This window comes from Eleutherodactylus coqui, chromosome 10, assembly GCF_035609145.1.
Source record: "Eleutherodactylus coqui strain aEleCoq1 chromosome 10, aEleCoq1.hap1, whole genome shotgun sequence".
Lineage (NCBI taxonomy): Eukaryota > Metazoa > Chordata > Amphibia > Anura > Eleutherodactylidae > Eleutherodactylus > Eleutherodactylus coqui.
In genome coordinates, this window is record NC_089846.1 from 3612690 (window position 1) to 3626566 (window position 13877).

A 13877-nucleotide genomic window follows, 5' to 3' on the forward strand; every position below is an offset into this window, starting at 1 on the left:
CCCCACCCCATATACACAACCCCCCATATATACAAACACCCCACCCCATATACACAACCCCCCATATATACAAACACCCCACCCCGTATACACAACCCCTCATATATACAAACACCCCACCCCGTATACACACCCCCCTTATATACAAACACCCCACCCCGTATACACCCCCCCATATATACAAACACCCCACCCCGTATACACAACCCCCCATATATACAAACACCCCACCCCGTATACACAACCCCCTCCATATATACAAACACCCCACCCCATATACACCCCCCCATATATACAAACAACCCCCCATATACACAACCCCTCCATATATACAAACACCCCACCCCATTTACACAAACACCTCCCTCCATATCCCTAAACCGCCCTCATATATACAGATACCTTCCCTCATATACACAAATCCCCCCCCCCCGATAGGGCGCCTGCTAGAATAAGGGGGGGTCTATGCAATGCAGGAGGGCGCCTGCTAAAATACGGGGGGTTCTATTCTAGCAGGTGCCCACCTGGACTGTACAGACCCCCGTGTTCTAGCAAGCACCCTCCTGAACTGTATAGACCCCTGTTTATAGCAGACGCCCCCCTCCCCTGTATAGACCCCCGTTTATAGCAGACGCCCCCCTCCCCTGTATAGACCCCCGTTTATAGCAGACGCCCCCCTCTCCTGTATAGACCCCCCTCCCCCGTATTGTTTCCCACCCTCCGCTCCCATTCTAGTCCATGAGGAAATCCCCCATTAAGGGTCTGCTGTTGTTGGTCGCATTGTCTGCTGCAGCCATGAATGGGGGCTGCAGCGGGGGCCGCGGGGGCCTCATTGTGGTGCCGTGTGGGAATCCACCGCCAGACTCCATGCATGTTAATTCTCAGCCCCTCGCGATCCGGAGACAAGAAGCGGTTTGTGTTCCTCGTATTCACACATAGACCTATAGGGGGCGCCAGCAATGGTCCGTGTGATGCGCTACAGGTGACGGTATGTAAGGGTACCGGAGGGTCCCCGAGGGCCCCCCCCCCCCCCCGCAGTCACAGGAGCGACTTTTCTGTCCAATTTTCAGACCGAAAAAAAAATTGCACCAAAATCCGAGAAATCGGAGAGATCCGCGTCGTGTTTTGGTGTTTGACAGTTTTTCTCAGATGTGCGCATTTTTTAATCGGACGAACCGTCTGAACAAATAACACGCAGCGCGCTCTCTTCTGCGGAGGCTGCGCCAGTCATGTGGTGCGATTACAAAAAGCGTATTTCACTCATTTGCGATCCTTTTTTATCGCATGTAACCATGGTAACCATAAAGAATTGTGCGGAACATTTCATGACCTCATTGTGATAACGTCAGCTATTGCTATCTGGGGCTGGGCGGAGTCACATCAGATCCGCAGCGCAAAACCCACATAAAGACCCGCGACTTGTGGAGATTTTGGCGCAGTTTTTGCTGTTGTTGCAGAATTCACCTCTTCATTTGAATCGTCTAGTGCCCCCTGGTGGAGAGCGGCGGCACCGCATGGCCTCCGTTAGAAGAAAATGATGTTTTGGGGGGACAATTTGTGATCCAGTTCTAAAGGGGTCTCCGGGGTTAGACAAACATGGCTGCTTTCTTTCAAGCACAGCGCCGCCCTTGTCCACAGGATGTGTCTGGTACTGCAGTTCAGTGCCATTGAAGTGAATAGGAACTGTGCTGCAGTACCAGACACAACCTACAGACAAGGGTGGCGCTGTGCTTGGAAGAAAACAGCCATGTTTGTCTAACCCCGGAGACCCTGTTAAGCGCTCCCTCCTCCCCAGTGCAGCCTAGTAGTCTACGGGCTTATTCACACGAACGCAGTGTATTGCGCACACTGAGCCCGCTGATTTCACCGGATTCCTTCACATGTGCTTCTTTGCACAATAAATCCGCAGCAAGTTCTACTTTCGTGAGAATGGCGCATGAACGCCGCCGTCAGATCAGTAGGGGCTTGCATGTACAAATACGCATGACATGCGTGTGCAGAACATACGGTAAAACACGCACGCCCACTGCGCAAATATATAGCATTAATGCGATCAGGCCCGTGTGAAGCCGGCCTCAGCCATAATCAGACGTCCCGCCATCTCCAGTGCTGCGATGCTGTAGTAGTCCCATCAGCGCCATCTCCTGGCCAATGGGGGGGCAGCAGGTGGTGGATTAGTGAGAGGAAAGTGCAGTAAGCTGCCTTATCTGGGGGCCCGGGGGTCCGATACCAACATGCTGTCATGTGACCACAGCAGTGGTGACATTTGAGACTCCTCCCCGCCATCTGACGTCCGCTGCCGCCGCGCAGGATGTTGTTTGCAGTCATTTTTTTCCTTTTCAGGTCAGTAAAAAAAAAGCGAAACTTCTGCAAAAATATCGTCAATAAACGAGGAAACCGGCGATAGAAGACGTTTGTCTGCCGCACGGAGCGCTCCAAGGACGACCGGCGCCGCCTGTGCGAGGCCGCGCAGCTTACAGGGTCATGTGATAAACCGTTAATACAGCTGAGGCCGCCGGGTTCGTTCGCGTGCGACGGTTTTTGCATTTCGCATTTTCAGCAATGCAAAAAAAGAAAGAAAGTCCCCAAGGAAAATAACGGAGGGTGCGCAAATGTGCAAGAAATACGCAGGGAGACGCGTGAAGCCCGCTGGAGAAGGAAACATCCGGAACTAATCAGCCATGTCAGGAGGTGCGTTTGTTGGCCGCACGCGAAGAACGTGCGCTGCGGCAGAAAAGGGGCGGTAAAATGCGCTAATGCTGGTGTAAAGCCGGCCTAGGAGCGTTCCCGCGGAGCGATGGTCGATCAGTGTAAACGATCGGACGGCGAACGATAAATCACTTATTGTTCATTTCATGTAAACATGACAACAATCATTGGCGCGTTCGCTAATTGTTCCACGTGGGCGCCGCCGTAGTCACATGGGCAAGAAAATCGTGCAGGTTTGTGCAAAGTCCACCCCAGTACTTACAAGGGGCGTGGCTTCACGGGCGATGCCGCGAGATCGAAAGGTCGCAGCATATTCTGTCGTCTGCAAGTCTGAAATGTCCTCGGACCGACATCGCGCTCGCCGTGTGAAAGCGGCCATAGTAGGAAGCTGGGAGGGGAGAACGTAGGAGCAGGTGGTTGCTAATGGCGATGGAGGCCTTGGAGACGGCGAGTCGGACAAAGATCACGCAGATGCCGCAGCGCCAAAGACTCAGTCAGAAATGCGGTAAACGTGTAACCAGGCGGGCGGTGCTGCGGTCAGAGGGCATCCCAGAAAACCAGCTCACCGCCACAGAACTCACTCCGGCGTCTCGCTCCAGCGGTGAAGCAGCGGGTCACAGAAGAGCCGGCCGCCAGCGCCCCCGTGCGTAAACCATCTTCTCGACGCGCCGGGATTGTTGTTGCGCAAAATAAGTCAATGCATTCATCAGAACGGCCGCAGGTGGCAGCGCAACGCGATCCGCATCCGCGCTGCCGACAATTCCGTCCCGTGTGCGGGGTCCCTGCCACACTCAGCAGTCGTGCGGGTCGGTGCCCGAGCCGTCGCTGCGCCCGTCATATAGCGGCCCGTTACATAACTCTTCACACCGCTGCAGCAGAAGGTGGCAGAACACGGCGAGAAAAGTAATCAGAGCCGAGAGAACATGCGGCGCCGGGAAACGTGCGAATACAGTTAGTGGCAACGAGCGAGACGAGAAGCAGAAGGGATTACATAAATCAGATGAAAGATATCAGGTCCGGAATATTCCGGGGTCCCCCCCCCCGTGCAGGACCCCACATAGTGCTGCTAGAGGGAGCGGGATATCGGCACTATCAGGCGGTGGGCGTCGCGGACGGCGCAGTCACGGTAGTATTATATTAGCGCACGTCCGTCACGCTGTTGTCGATGGGGCGACGCGGGATCGCAGCACGCTTTTCCATGTAAGCCCCGCCCTACGTAAAGCTGGTTGTACACGGGAGGATCTGAATTGTGGAATCCGCGACCGTCACCCGCGAGGACAATCCGCGATATTCCGCAGCATTGAAAGAATCCAACATTCGCACATAAGTGAGCGGGATTAAAATCGCAGCATGTTCTACCTTTTAGTGGGATTCGCACGGACAGCGGCCATTGAAGTCCATGGAAGTCGCCGAGCCGCATCATCGCCTAGCGACGGCGCCCGAAATACAAAGATTTAGAAAAAAGATCCGTACTGCACATGACCGACGGCGAGCGTCCGCAATCACCCACAATACAGAAAAGAGAAGGTAGCGGGGCTGCTGGCTGCGGTCAGAGCCGGGATCCGCTGCAGGCTCCCGCATGCAGAATGCGACCCAGTCGTGTGCAGCCGCCCGGAGGCCCGCCCTACACCGCGACTCTTCGCAGAGCGCCATCGCATGCGGTCATTATTAAGGCTCAGGCACGCTGGAGGCCGCAGTGGAATCCGTCCCTGACCATGGCCGGTGACCCCACACGCCTGGACCGCTCGCCGTCGGTCATGCACAGTGCACGTTTTTTTTATATCTGTTTTTCCGCCGGCGGCGCTAGGCGTGACACGGGAACCAGCGGCCGTCCGCAGTGTCATTGGAGGATCATTTGCCGATCGGACGACTTCCATTGACAAAAATAGAGCATGCTGCGTGTAAATCCACTCGTGGAAATCCCAGTCGCCATCCGCACGCCTGAGCCGACACGCCAATGTTCTGTTTTTTAAACAGGTGCGGAATAATGCGGATCGTCCACGCGGGTGAGGATGGCGGATTCCACAATATAACCCGGCCTCCGTGCGGCGGCATCGTGACGCCACTCACAATAGACCAGAGATGTTGGATTTTTAGTCACAAGTCCCGTTCAACGCCTCCATCATATACTGCGATGCAAGCGGCGCGCAACTGCGACTTTCCTGCAAATTGCGTGATATGGCTGCTTTCTAACAGATCCCAACTCTAATACAAGTGCTGACGTGTGGCTGTCGCCGGTCAGCCCTGGATTAATGCTGTCATCATCCCAACCATCCCAGATGCAGCAGGACACTCCTGGATTTGGGGCGCCGGCCCCGGAGGAACGTCCTGACTCCCCCTCCCACCATCACCAGCAGTGAGCAGCCTCCAGGAGGCGCGGAGCGCTGCGCTCTGTACACGCTGCCTGACGGCTCCCCCGTCTCCGGACACGGCATAGTCCGAGCAGGAGAGCAAGGAGCAGTCAGACCGTGCTGCACAGAGTACAACGCCGGCTCTACTGGGAGTCACAGCTGGAAATGGACAAAGCTTAGGGACCCGGCAGGGGAGGGCGCAACTAGTAGGTGGAGCCACAGAGGGCGCAATCAGTAGGTGGAGCCACAGAGGGCGCAATCAGTAGGTGGAGCCACAGAGGGCGCAATCAGTAGGTGGAGCCACAGAGGGCGCAATCAGGTGGAGCCACAAAGGGCGCAATCAGTAGGTGGAGCCACAGAGGGCGCAATCAGTAGGTGGAGCCACAGAGGGCGCACTAGTACTAAGGCAGCAGTTACTGAGAGGTTCACTGGAAGGACGGGCAGAGCGTGCAGGGATGAGTCATGGCTGGAAAAAGGCTTCAAGGAGCGTCTGGGCCCAGAGAGAGGAGAAAAACAACGGGCTGCCTCCGATCAGGGGAGACCTCACCTGTGATCACTGGAGGTAACTGCACTGTAATCACTATCACTGGATGTAGCTGCACTGTAATCACTATAACTGGAGGTAGCTGCACTGTAATCACTATCACTGGATGTAGCTGCACTGTAATCACTATCACTGGCAAAGGAGAGTAGATAAGAGCAGCACTCAGGGGTTGATTCCAGAAAAACTTTATTGCCCACAACGTTTCAACTCAGAAGAGTCTTTGTCAAGTGCTTGAGTTGAAACGTTGTGGGCAATAAAGTTTTTCTGGAATCAACCCCTGAGTGCTGCTCTTATCTACTCTCCTTTGCTATTTGGAATACGGTCCAGGATCCAGGACTTTTGAGAGCGAGCACCTTCTGGAGTGGAATATCTTCCCTGGAGATATACAGGATTTACGTGTGCTGTGATCCAATCATTATTTGTAATCACTATCACTGGAGGTAGCTGCACTGTCATAACTATCACTGGAGGTAACTGCACTGTAATCACTATCACTGGAGGTCACTGCACTGTAATCACTATCACTGGAGGTCACTGCACTGTAGTTACTATGACTGGAGGTAACTGCACTGTAATCACTATCACCAGTTCCTGACTACATTATTATTGTGTGGGGCCACAAAGGGTGTGGCTTAATGTAAAAAGGGCATGGCCAGATGTTTAAAAAAAAAAAACAACTTGCTGCTCCGCCCACGACTTGTCCAGCGGTTGGGAGATGGGAGTCCTGTCACCCCTCTCCGTTGTGTCCTACTATATAAAGCGCAGTGCCATGTATCAAAGTGAGTCCTGGCTGCAGACTATGGCGCCCCCCGGAGACCTTTGGAGGGATGATGTCCGGCCCCCACGGTCTGCGGGGTGATCCAGCGGCCAGGACCCCCCGTCTCGCACCCTGGTCAGCTCTGGACCTTTCATCGTTCCATGTCTTACCTACGGAGGGCTCCTTGATGCTTGCTGGTTTCAGCTGGGAGTCAGACCCTGCACTGGCAGTAGGGGGCGCTGTTATAGAAGGTAGCACGTTGCGCTCATAGTATCCCGGGTTGGTGATGTTGCCAGCTGGGTTGTAGTGAGCCACCAAAAAGTAGACTCTTTTATCATCCGTCGCCAATCCAAGTCCGACCTCCTTGGAGTCCTTCCAGACAACTTGGGTGAAGTGACCTTAGAAGACAAGAACCCTGGCTGCAGGTCAGCGGGTAGGACACACCGCACAATGCATGGCTAGCACCCAGGCAGTTAGCTGTTTGGCCACTAGAGGGCAGGCTTGCCAAATGCAAATCTAGAGGCACTAGCAGAGTTTTTCATGCTCTGTTGCCCACAGGGGGCGCTGTGTGCAGGAAGAGGAACCATTATCTCATATCTTGGCTATAGCTCCTCACCTGTGTCGCTGGAGAAGCCGGGATTACTGAAGTCATAGTTTTCGATCTCGCTGTACCAGCTGTCCACCGGCTCGTTGCCTGCAGGGCACAAAATGACAGGTTGTAATATACCTTATGGCAGGCGGACCCCTCATGGCAGATCTCCCAGACACAGCAGAGTACAGTGCCTCGAGGGAACACCACATCTCCCACGATGCACTACAGCAGAGCATGCAGCAGTCAGATGGGAGGTTCTGCAGGTTCTAGTCTCTGCTTCGGATGTGATTGGAGTATGAAGCATGTCATTTGAGATGAGTAGATGACCTCACACAGCTGTGGGTTTGCTGCAGCGTATCAGGGGGTACGTGAGTTGCTGCTGTGTTCAGCTTGCAGAGGGTTGTCTACGTTGAAGCAAGCCGCAGCTGCCGGTCACGAGGCTGAGAGGAGTCTTCAGCTACTGAATGTAAACATTGACTATTCTCATTCACTGACAGCAAACAGAGGTATTGGCAATAGTGCAGATCTTACACACAAAAGGGGCTCATGTAGAATTCTTTACACCTCAGATTTCCAACGTGCAAAAGTTGCTTTTTTGGTGCACAAAGCAAAATTGCAACTTTTTGTACTTTACACGCCCTTTTTTTAAAAGTGGGTGGGGCTTGGTGATAAGGGGTGTGGCCATCTGCAGCTGTCGCATTTACTATAATTTACACCAAAAACTAGAATTAACCCTTTGCAATCCAATTTTGAATTCAGGGTTTCCTAGGGTTTTTTTATTTCTGCTATTATACAATGGCGCCATCTGCTGACTAGAGCCAGTACTGCAGTATGAGACATGCTGGAGAGCCCCCCGACAACAGAGCGGCCAGTAATATACTGGCTCTACAGCCTTCAATCAGAATGTCTTTAGACATCAGACAGTGGATTGCAAAGGGTTAATGATCGCTCTGCTTCCGCCAGATTGGAGCTGCTGCAGGTATCCATCTGACGCACAGAGCCAAATGCGACTAATGTGTTGAGCGGTCCAAGCCCCTTAGTAGACCGTGCCCTCAGGCCTCCCGCACATGGGGGGGATTTGCACTGCGGAGTCTGCGGCGGGCTCCGGACTTCCATTGAAGTCAACTGAAGCCGTCCGTCCCGCGGCACTGCCATAGTGAGCACTGCAGAAGTATGGCAAGATACGCGTCCCCCCAGCGGCTACTGTGCATGTGCAACGGAGTGCTGGCCGGCACATCCTCAGCGTGTGCAGAAGCCACCGGACGGGTAAGCTGGGGTCACCGGCGGGCACCAGGTCGATCTCTGGTGCGGGAATCCTGCATGCAGGGTCCGACCTCCCCGTGTGCAGGAAGCCTTAGAGCGCCGTATGAAGTCTTAGTAAATAGACCCCAAAGTACTGCAGAAATTGCAGAACTTCTTGTTATACGAAGAACAGACCAGAAATAGCGCCACTGCTGCCCGCAGGCTGTGCCTGGTATTGCAGCTCAATTCCTTTCATTTGAAAGAGGCTGTACAATAGCAGGTATAACCTAAGGACAAGAGAGGAGCCATTATTTGAAGAAAGCGGCCAGATGTGTGGATGACATGTCACCCCTGTGAGTCTTCCTGCGCCCCCGCCCCTCTGGCTGCACATCACTCACCTGCCAGGTCCTTGGGGCTGGAGCTGCTGCGGTAGTACACGTTCTCTCCAAGCTTACTGTTGCTGTGCTGCAGGGTGCGGATGGAGAGCAGGTGGTCGGCCCATTTCTGCGCTGATTTGCAGAAGTCGCGGTTCAGCTGAAGAGGAGGCGATCCGTGCCGCTCCCGGTACTTATTATGGGCCGCCAAGAAATCCGCCTCAAACTTCTTCATATCAATACCTAATCAACAGCAAGAGGCAAGATACTAAATATCCGTCCATCTCCTATCTATCTATCTATCTATCTATCTATCTATCTATCTATCTATCTATCTATCTATCTATCTATCTATCTATCTCCTATCTATCTCTCTCATATCTCTCTCCTATCTATCTATCTATCTATCTATCCGTCTCCTATCTATCTATCTATCTATCTATCTATCTATCTATCTATCTATCTATCTATCTATCTATCTATCTATCTATCTCCTATCTATCTCATATCTATCTCCTATCTATCTATCTATCTATCTATCTATCTATCTATCTATCTATCTATCTATCTCCTATCTATCTCTCTCATATCTATCTCCTATCTATCTCATATCTATCTCCTATCTATCTATCTATCTATCTATCTATCTATCTATCTCCTATCTATCTCTCTCATATCTATCTCCTATCTATCTATCTATCTATCTATCTATCTATCTATCTATCTATCTATCTATCTCCTATCTATCTCTCTCATATCTATCTCCTATCTATCTATCTATCTATCTATCCGTCTCCTATCTATCTATCTATCTATCTATCTATCTATCTATCTATCTATCTATCTATCTATCTATCTATCTCCTATCTATCTCATATCTATCTCCTATCTATCTACCTATCTATCTATCTATCTCCTATCTATCTATCTATCTATCTATCTATCTATCTATCTATCTATCTATCTATCTATCTCCTATCTATCTATCCGTCTCCTATCTATCTATCTATCTATCTATCTATCTATCTATCTATCTATCTATCTATCTATCCGTCTCCTATCTATCCGTCTCCTATCTATCTATCTATCTCCTATCTATCTATCTCCTATCTATCTCCTATCTATCTATCTATCTCCTATCTATCTCCTATCTATCTATCTATCTATCTATCTATCTATCTATCTATCTATCTATCTATCTATCCGTCTCCTATCTCCTATCTATCTATCTATCTATCCGGATCCTATCTATCTATCTATCCGTCTCCTATCTATCTATCTATCTATCTATCTCTCTCCTATCTCTCTATCTATCTATCTATCTATCTATCTATCTATCTATCTATCTATCTATCTATCTATCTATCTATCTATCTATCTATCTCATATCTATCCGTCTCCTATCTATCTATCTATCTATCTATCTATCTATCTATCCGTCTCCTATCTATCTATCTATCCGTCTCCTATCTATCTATCCGTCTCCTATCTATCTCCTATCTATCTATCCGTCTCCTATCTATCTCCTATCTATCTATCCGTCTCCTATCTATCTATCCGTCTCCTATCTATCTCCTATCTATCTCCTATCTATCTATCCGTCTCCTATCTATCTATCTATCTATCTATCTATCTATCTCATATCTATCCGTCTCCTATCTATCTATCCGTCTCCTATCTATCTCCTATCTATCTATCCGTCTCCTATCTATCTATCCGTCTCCTATCTATCTCCTATCTATCTATCCGTCTCCTATCTATCTCCTATCTATCTATCCGTCTCCTATCTATCTCCTATCTATCTATCCGTCTCCTATCTATCTCCTATCTATCCGTCTCCTATCTATCTATCTGTCTCATATCTGTCTGTCTCCTGTCTGTCTATCTCATCTATCTATCTCCTATCTATCTATCTATCTATCTATCTATCTATCTATCTATCTATCTATCTATCTATCTATCTATCTATCTATCTATCTATCTATCTATCTATCTATCTATCTATCTATCTATCTTTCTTTAATAACTCTGGGTACATTGCTCCCTCTACTGGTTACTAACGATATTACAATTCATTAAGTGTCTTTCCTGGGACTCTGACTCTGGGGCTTTCTATTTCTGCCATTATATAATACTAATCTTTATTTGTATAGCGCCAACATATTCCGCAGCGCCTATTATATATATATAGCCCTGTATACTGTGTGAGGGGTATCATATAGATGTATACTGCCTTGTGTAGTGTGTGTGTGTGTGTGTGTGTATATAATCTGTATTTGTATAGCGCCAACATATCCCGCAGCACTCATTATATATATAGCCCTGTATACAGTGTGCGGAGGGGTACCGTATAGATGTATACTGCCCTGTGTCATGTATATAGTAATAATCTTTATTTGTATAGCGCCACCATATCCCGCAGCGCTTACATAGACAGGGGGATACAGAAAGACAGAAGGACAAACATTACAGAACCGCGGTTACATAGTAATCAGCTGATGGAAACAATAGGGGTGAGGGTCCTGCTCCAACGAGCTTACATACTACAAGTAATGGGGGGGATACAGAAGGTAAAGGGCTGGAGATGTGCACAGTATGGCGGGGTGGAGATGGGCACGGTATGGGGAGGTGGTGATGTGCACAGTATGGCGGGGTGGAGATGTGCACGGTATGGGGGGTGGAGATGGGCACGGTATGGCGGGGGGGGTGGAGATGTGCACGGTATGGGGGGGGTGGAGATGTGCACGGTATGGCGGGGTGGAGATGTGCACGGTATGGCGGGGTGGAGATGTGCACGGTATGGGGGGGGGTGGAGATGTGCACGGTATGGCGGGGTGGAGATGTGCACGGTATGGCGGGGTGGAGATGTGTCCGGTATGGGGAGGTGGTGATGTGCACGGTATTGTGAGGTGGAGATGTGCAGGTATGGTGAGGTGGAGATGTGCACGGTATGGCGGGGTGGAGATGTGCACGGTATGGTGAGGTGGAGATGTGCACGGTATGGTGGGGTGGAGATGTGCACGGTATAGCGGGGCTGGAGATGTGCGTGGTATGGCGGGGTGGAGATGTGCACGGTATGGCGGGGTGGACATGTGCACAGTATGGCGGGCTGGAGATGTGCACGGTATAGCGGGGCTGGAGATGTGCGTGGTATGGGGAGGTGGTGATGTGCACGGTATGGGGGGGTGGAGATGTGCACGGTATGGGGGGGTGGAGATGTGCACGGTATGGCGGGGTGGAGATGTGCACGGTATGGCGGGGTGGAGATGTGTCCGGTATGGGGAGGTGGTGATGTGCATGGTATGGGGAGGTGGTGATGTGCACGGTATGGGGGGGTGGAGATGTGCCCGGTATGGCGGGGCGGAGATGTGCCCGGTATGGCGGGGCGGAGATGTGCCCGGTGTGGCGGGGCGGAGATGTGCCCGGTGTGGCGGGGCGGAGATGTGCCCGGTGTGGCGGGGCGGAGATGTGCCCGGTGTGGCGGGGCGGAGATGGGCGCGGTGTGGCGGGGCGGAGATGGGCGCGGTGTGGCGGGGCGGAGATGGGCGCGGTATGGGGGGGCGGAGATGGGCGCGGTATGGGGGGCTGGAGATGTGCGCGGTATGGCGGGGTGGAGATGTGCGCGGTATGGCGGGGTGGAGAGTGAGGGATGCTATACACATAGACAATGGTCAGACATTTAGCCGTGTGACGGCAGAATCGGTATGACTGCAGGATCGGTTTATGATGGCTAGCAGGGATTGCAGTCAATGGCGCCATCTGCTGGCTAGAACCAGTACTGCAGTATGGGACATGCTGGAGAGGCCCCCGACAACAGAGCGGCCAGTAATATACAGTAAGAATACCCTGCCGGACGTCTTCCAACATCCGAGCTGTACAGCCTTCCATCAGAGTGTCTTTAGACGTCAGACTGAATTGGAAAGGGTAAAGCCCCCCCACATAATATAAGTTATGGTGCTGTCAGTGGAGGTGGCAGGAAGCGGGTGGCTGTATCATCTGTCCTCGCCCGCTCCCCGGATCCCGCGGCGTCCGTCCTCTGTGCTGGCGCGTGCGAACAGGATTCTGGGAAGATTCAGGTTTTCGTTCAGCGCACCAACTTCACAGATGGACACGCGGGAACAAGGGGGCGGGCGAGCATAAGGACTGCGTCACGCTCACAGCGCCCGGAGACGCGGCCGGCCCGTTATATGGAGCATGGTACTAAGCCGCTGTAAAACTAAAGCCAAATGACTTAAAACACTACGAGAGCGGGCGCCCGCCTCCTCCGCCGCAGGATCAGCAGCGCCATTCTCAGGGGACCGCTGCCTGCTGCTCGGAAGCCGCAGCGTCACCGTTCTGAACTCCTGGCATCATTGGCGCTCAGGATGCTGATGCCAGGAGAACGGGCGGTGATGCTACGGCCCATGATTGGCAGGCAGCGGTCACATGACTTCTATCAAGAGAGACTGGGGAACCGCCCGGCTGCGGTGCTGATCCCATGGCGGGCTCCGTGTGATCTGGGGAGGGGGGGCTCTGTGTGGTCTGGGGGGTTTCGTGTGGTTTGATGGGGCTCGGTGTGGTCTGGGGGGGCTCGGTGTGGTCTGGGGGGGCTCGGTGTGGTCTGAGGGGGCTCGGTGTGGTCTGGGGGGGGGCTCTATGTGGTCTGGGGGGTTTTGTGTGGTCTGAGGGGGCTCGGTGTGGTCTGGGGGGTTTCGTGTGGTCTGATGGGGCTCCGTGTGCTCTGGGGGGCTCCGTGTGGTCTGGGGGGTTTCGTGTGGTCTGAGGGGGCTCGGTGTGGTCTGGGGGGTTTCGTGTGGTCTGAGGGGGCTCGGTGTGGTCTGGGGGGTTTCGTGTGGTCTGAGGGGGCTCCCTGTGGTCTGGGGGGTTTCGTGTGGTCTGAGGGGGCTCCCTGTGGTCTGGGGGGCTCCGTGTGGTCTGGGGGGTTTCGTGTGGTCTGAGGGGGCTCGGTGTGCTCTGGGGGGCTCCGTCACGCCGTTCTATTCCCACCCGGTGTTGTTCTGCGCCGATGCATTGACTCACCGTCGCCGCGCTCCTGAAGCCGCAGGCCGGCAAAACTCCTGTTGAACGCCATGTTGGATCTGGAAGGAAGAGAAGGAAGCGTCAGGCGGGCTCGTCGCCCCAACAATGTAGTCGATGTCACAAAGGTCCCGCCTCTAACCGGGGGGCCGACACCCAGATTATTACATGGGGTCACACTGCAGATTAATACGCACCTCGCGATCTGTGGAAAGCTGGGTGACCACCGCGCTGTAATGGCGGCCATTAGCGGCTGTCAGAGACCAAATACACTTTATACTGGAGGATGACT

General features: G+C 52.4%; 1 protein-coding gene across 3 annotated transcripts in view; it reads right to left on the reverse strand.

Moving 5' to 3' along the window:
- LOC136579924 (uncharacterized) overlaps nt 1-13877 on the reverse strand; it is a 91365-nt gene that overhangs the window by 63477 nt on the left and 14011 nt on the right. For 2 of the 3 annotated variants that reach the window (XM_066580019.1, XM_066580020.1), the window contains exons 2-5: nt 13589-13647; nt 8594-8812; nt 6978-7055; nt 6532-6759 (exon numbers count right to left, since the gene is read on the reverse strand). In XM_066580019.1, the coding sequence (XP_066436116.1) occupies nt 6532-6759; nt 6978-7055; nt 8594-8812; nt 13589-13640 (577 nt within the window). In that variant the 5' untranslated portion in view covers nt 13641-13647. Of the gene's footprint in view, nt 1-6531; nt 6760-6977; nt 7056-8593; nt 8813-13588; nt 13648-13782; nt 13848-13877 lie in introns of those variants that run through there. The other variant, XM_066580018.1, reaches the window with a different exon arrangement.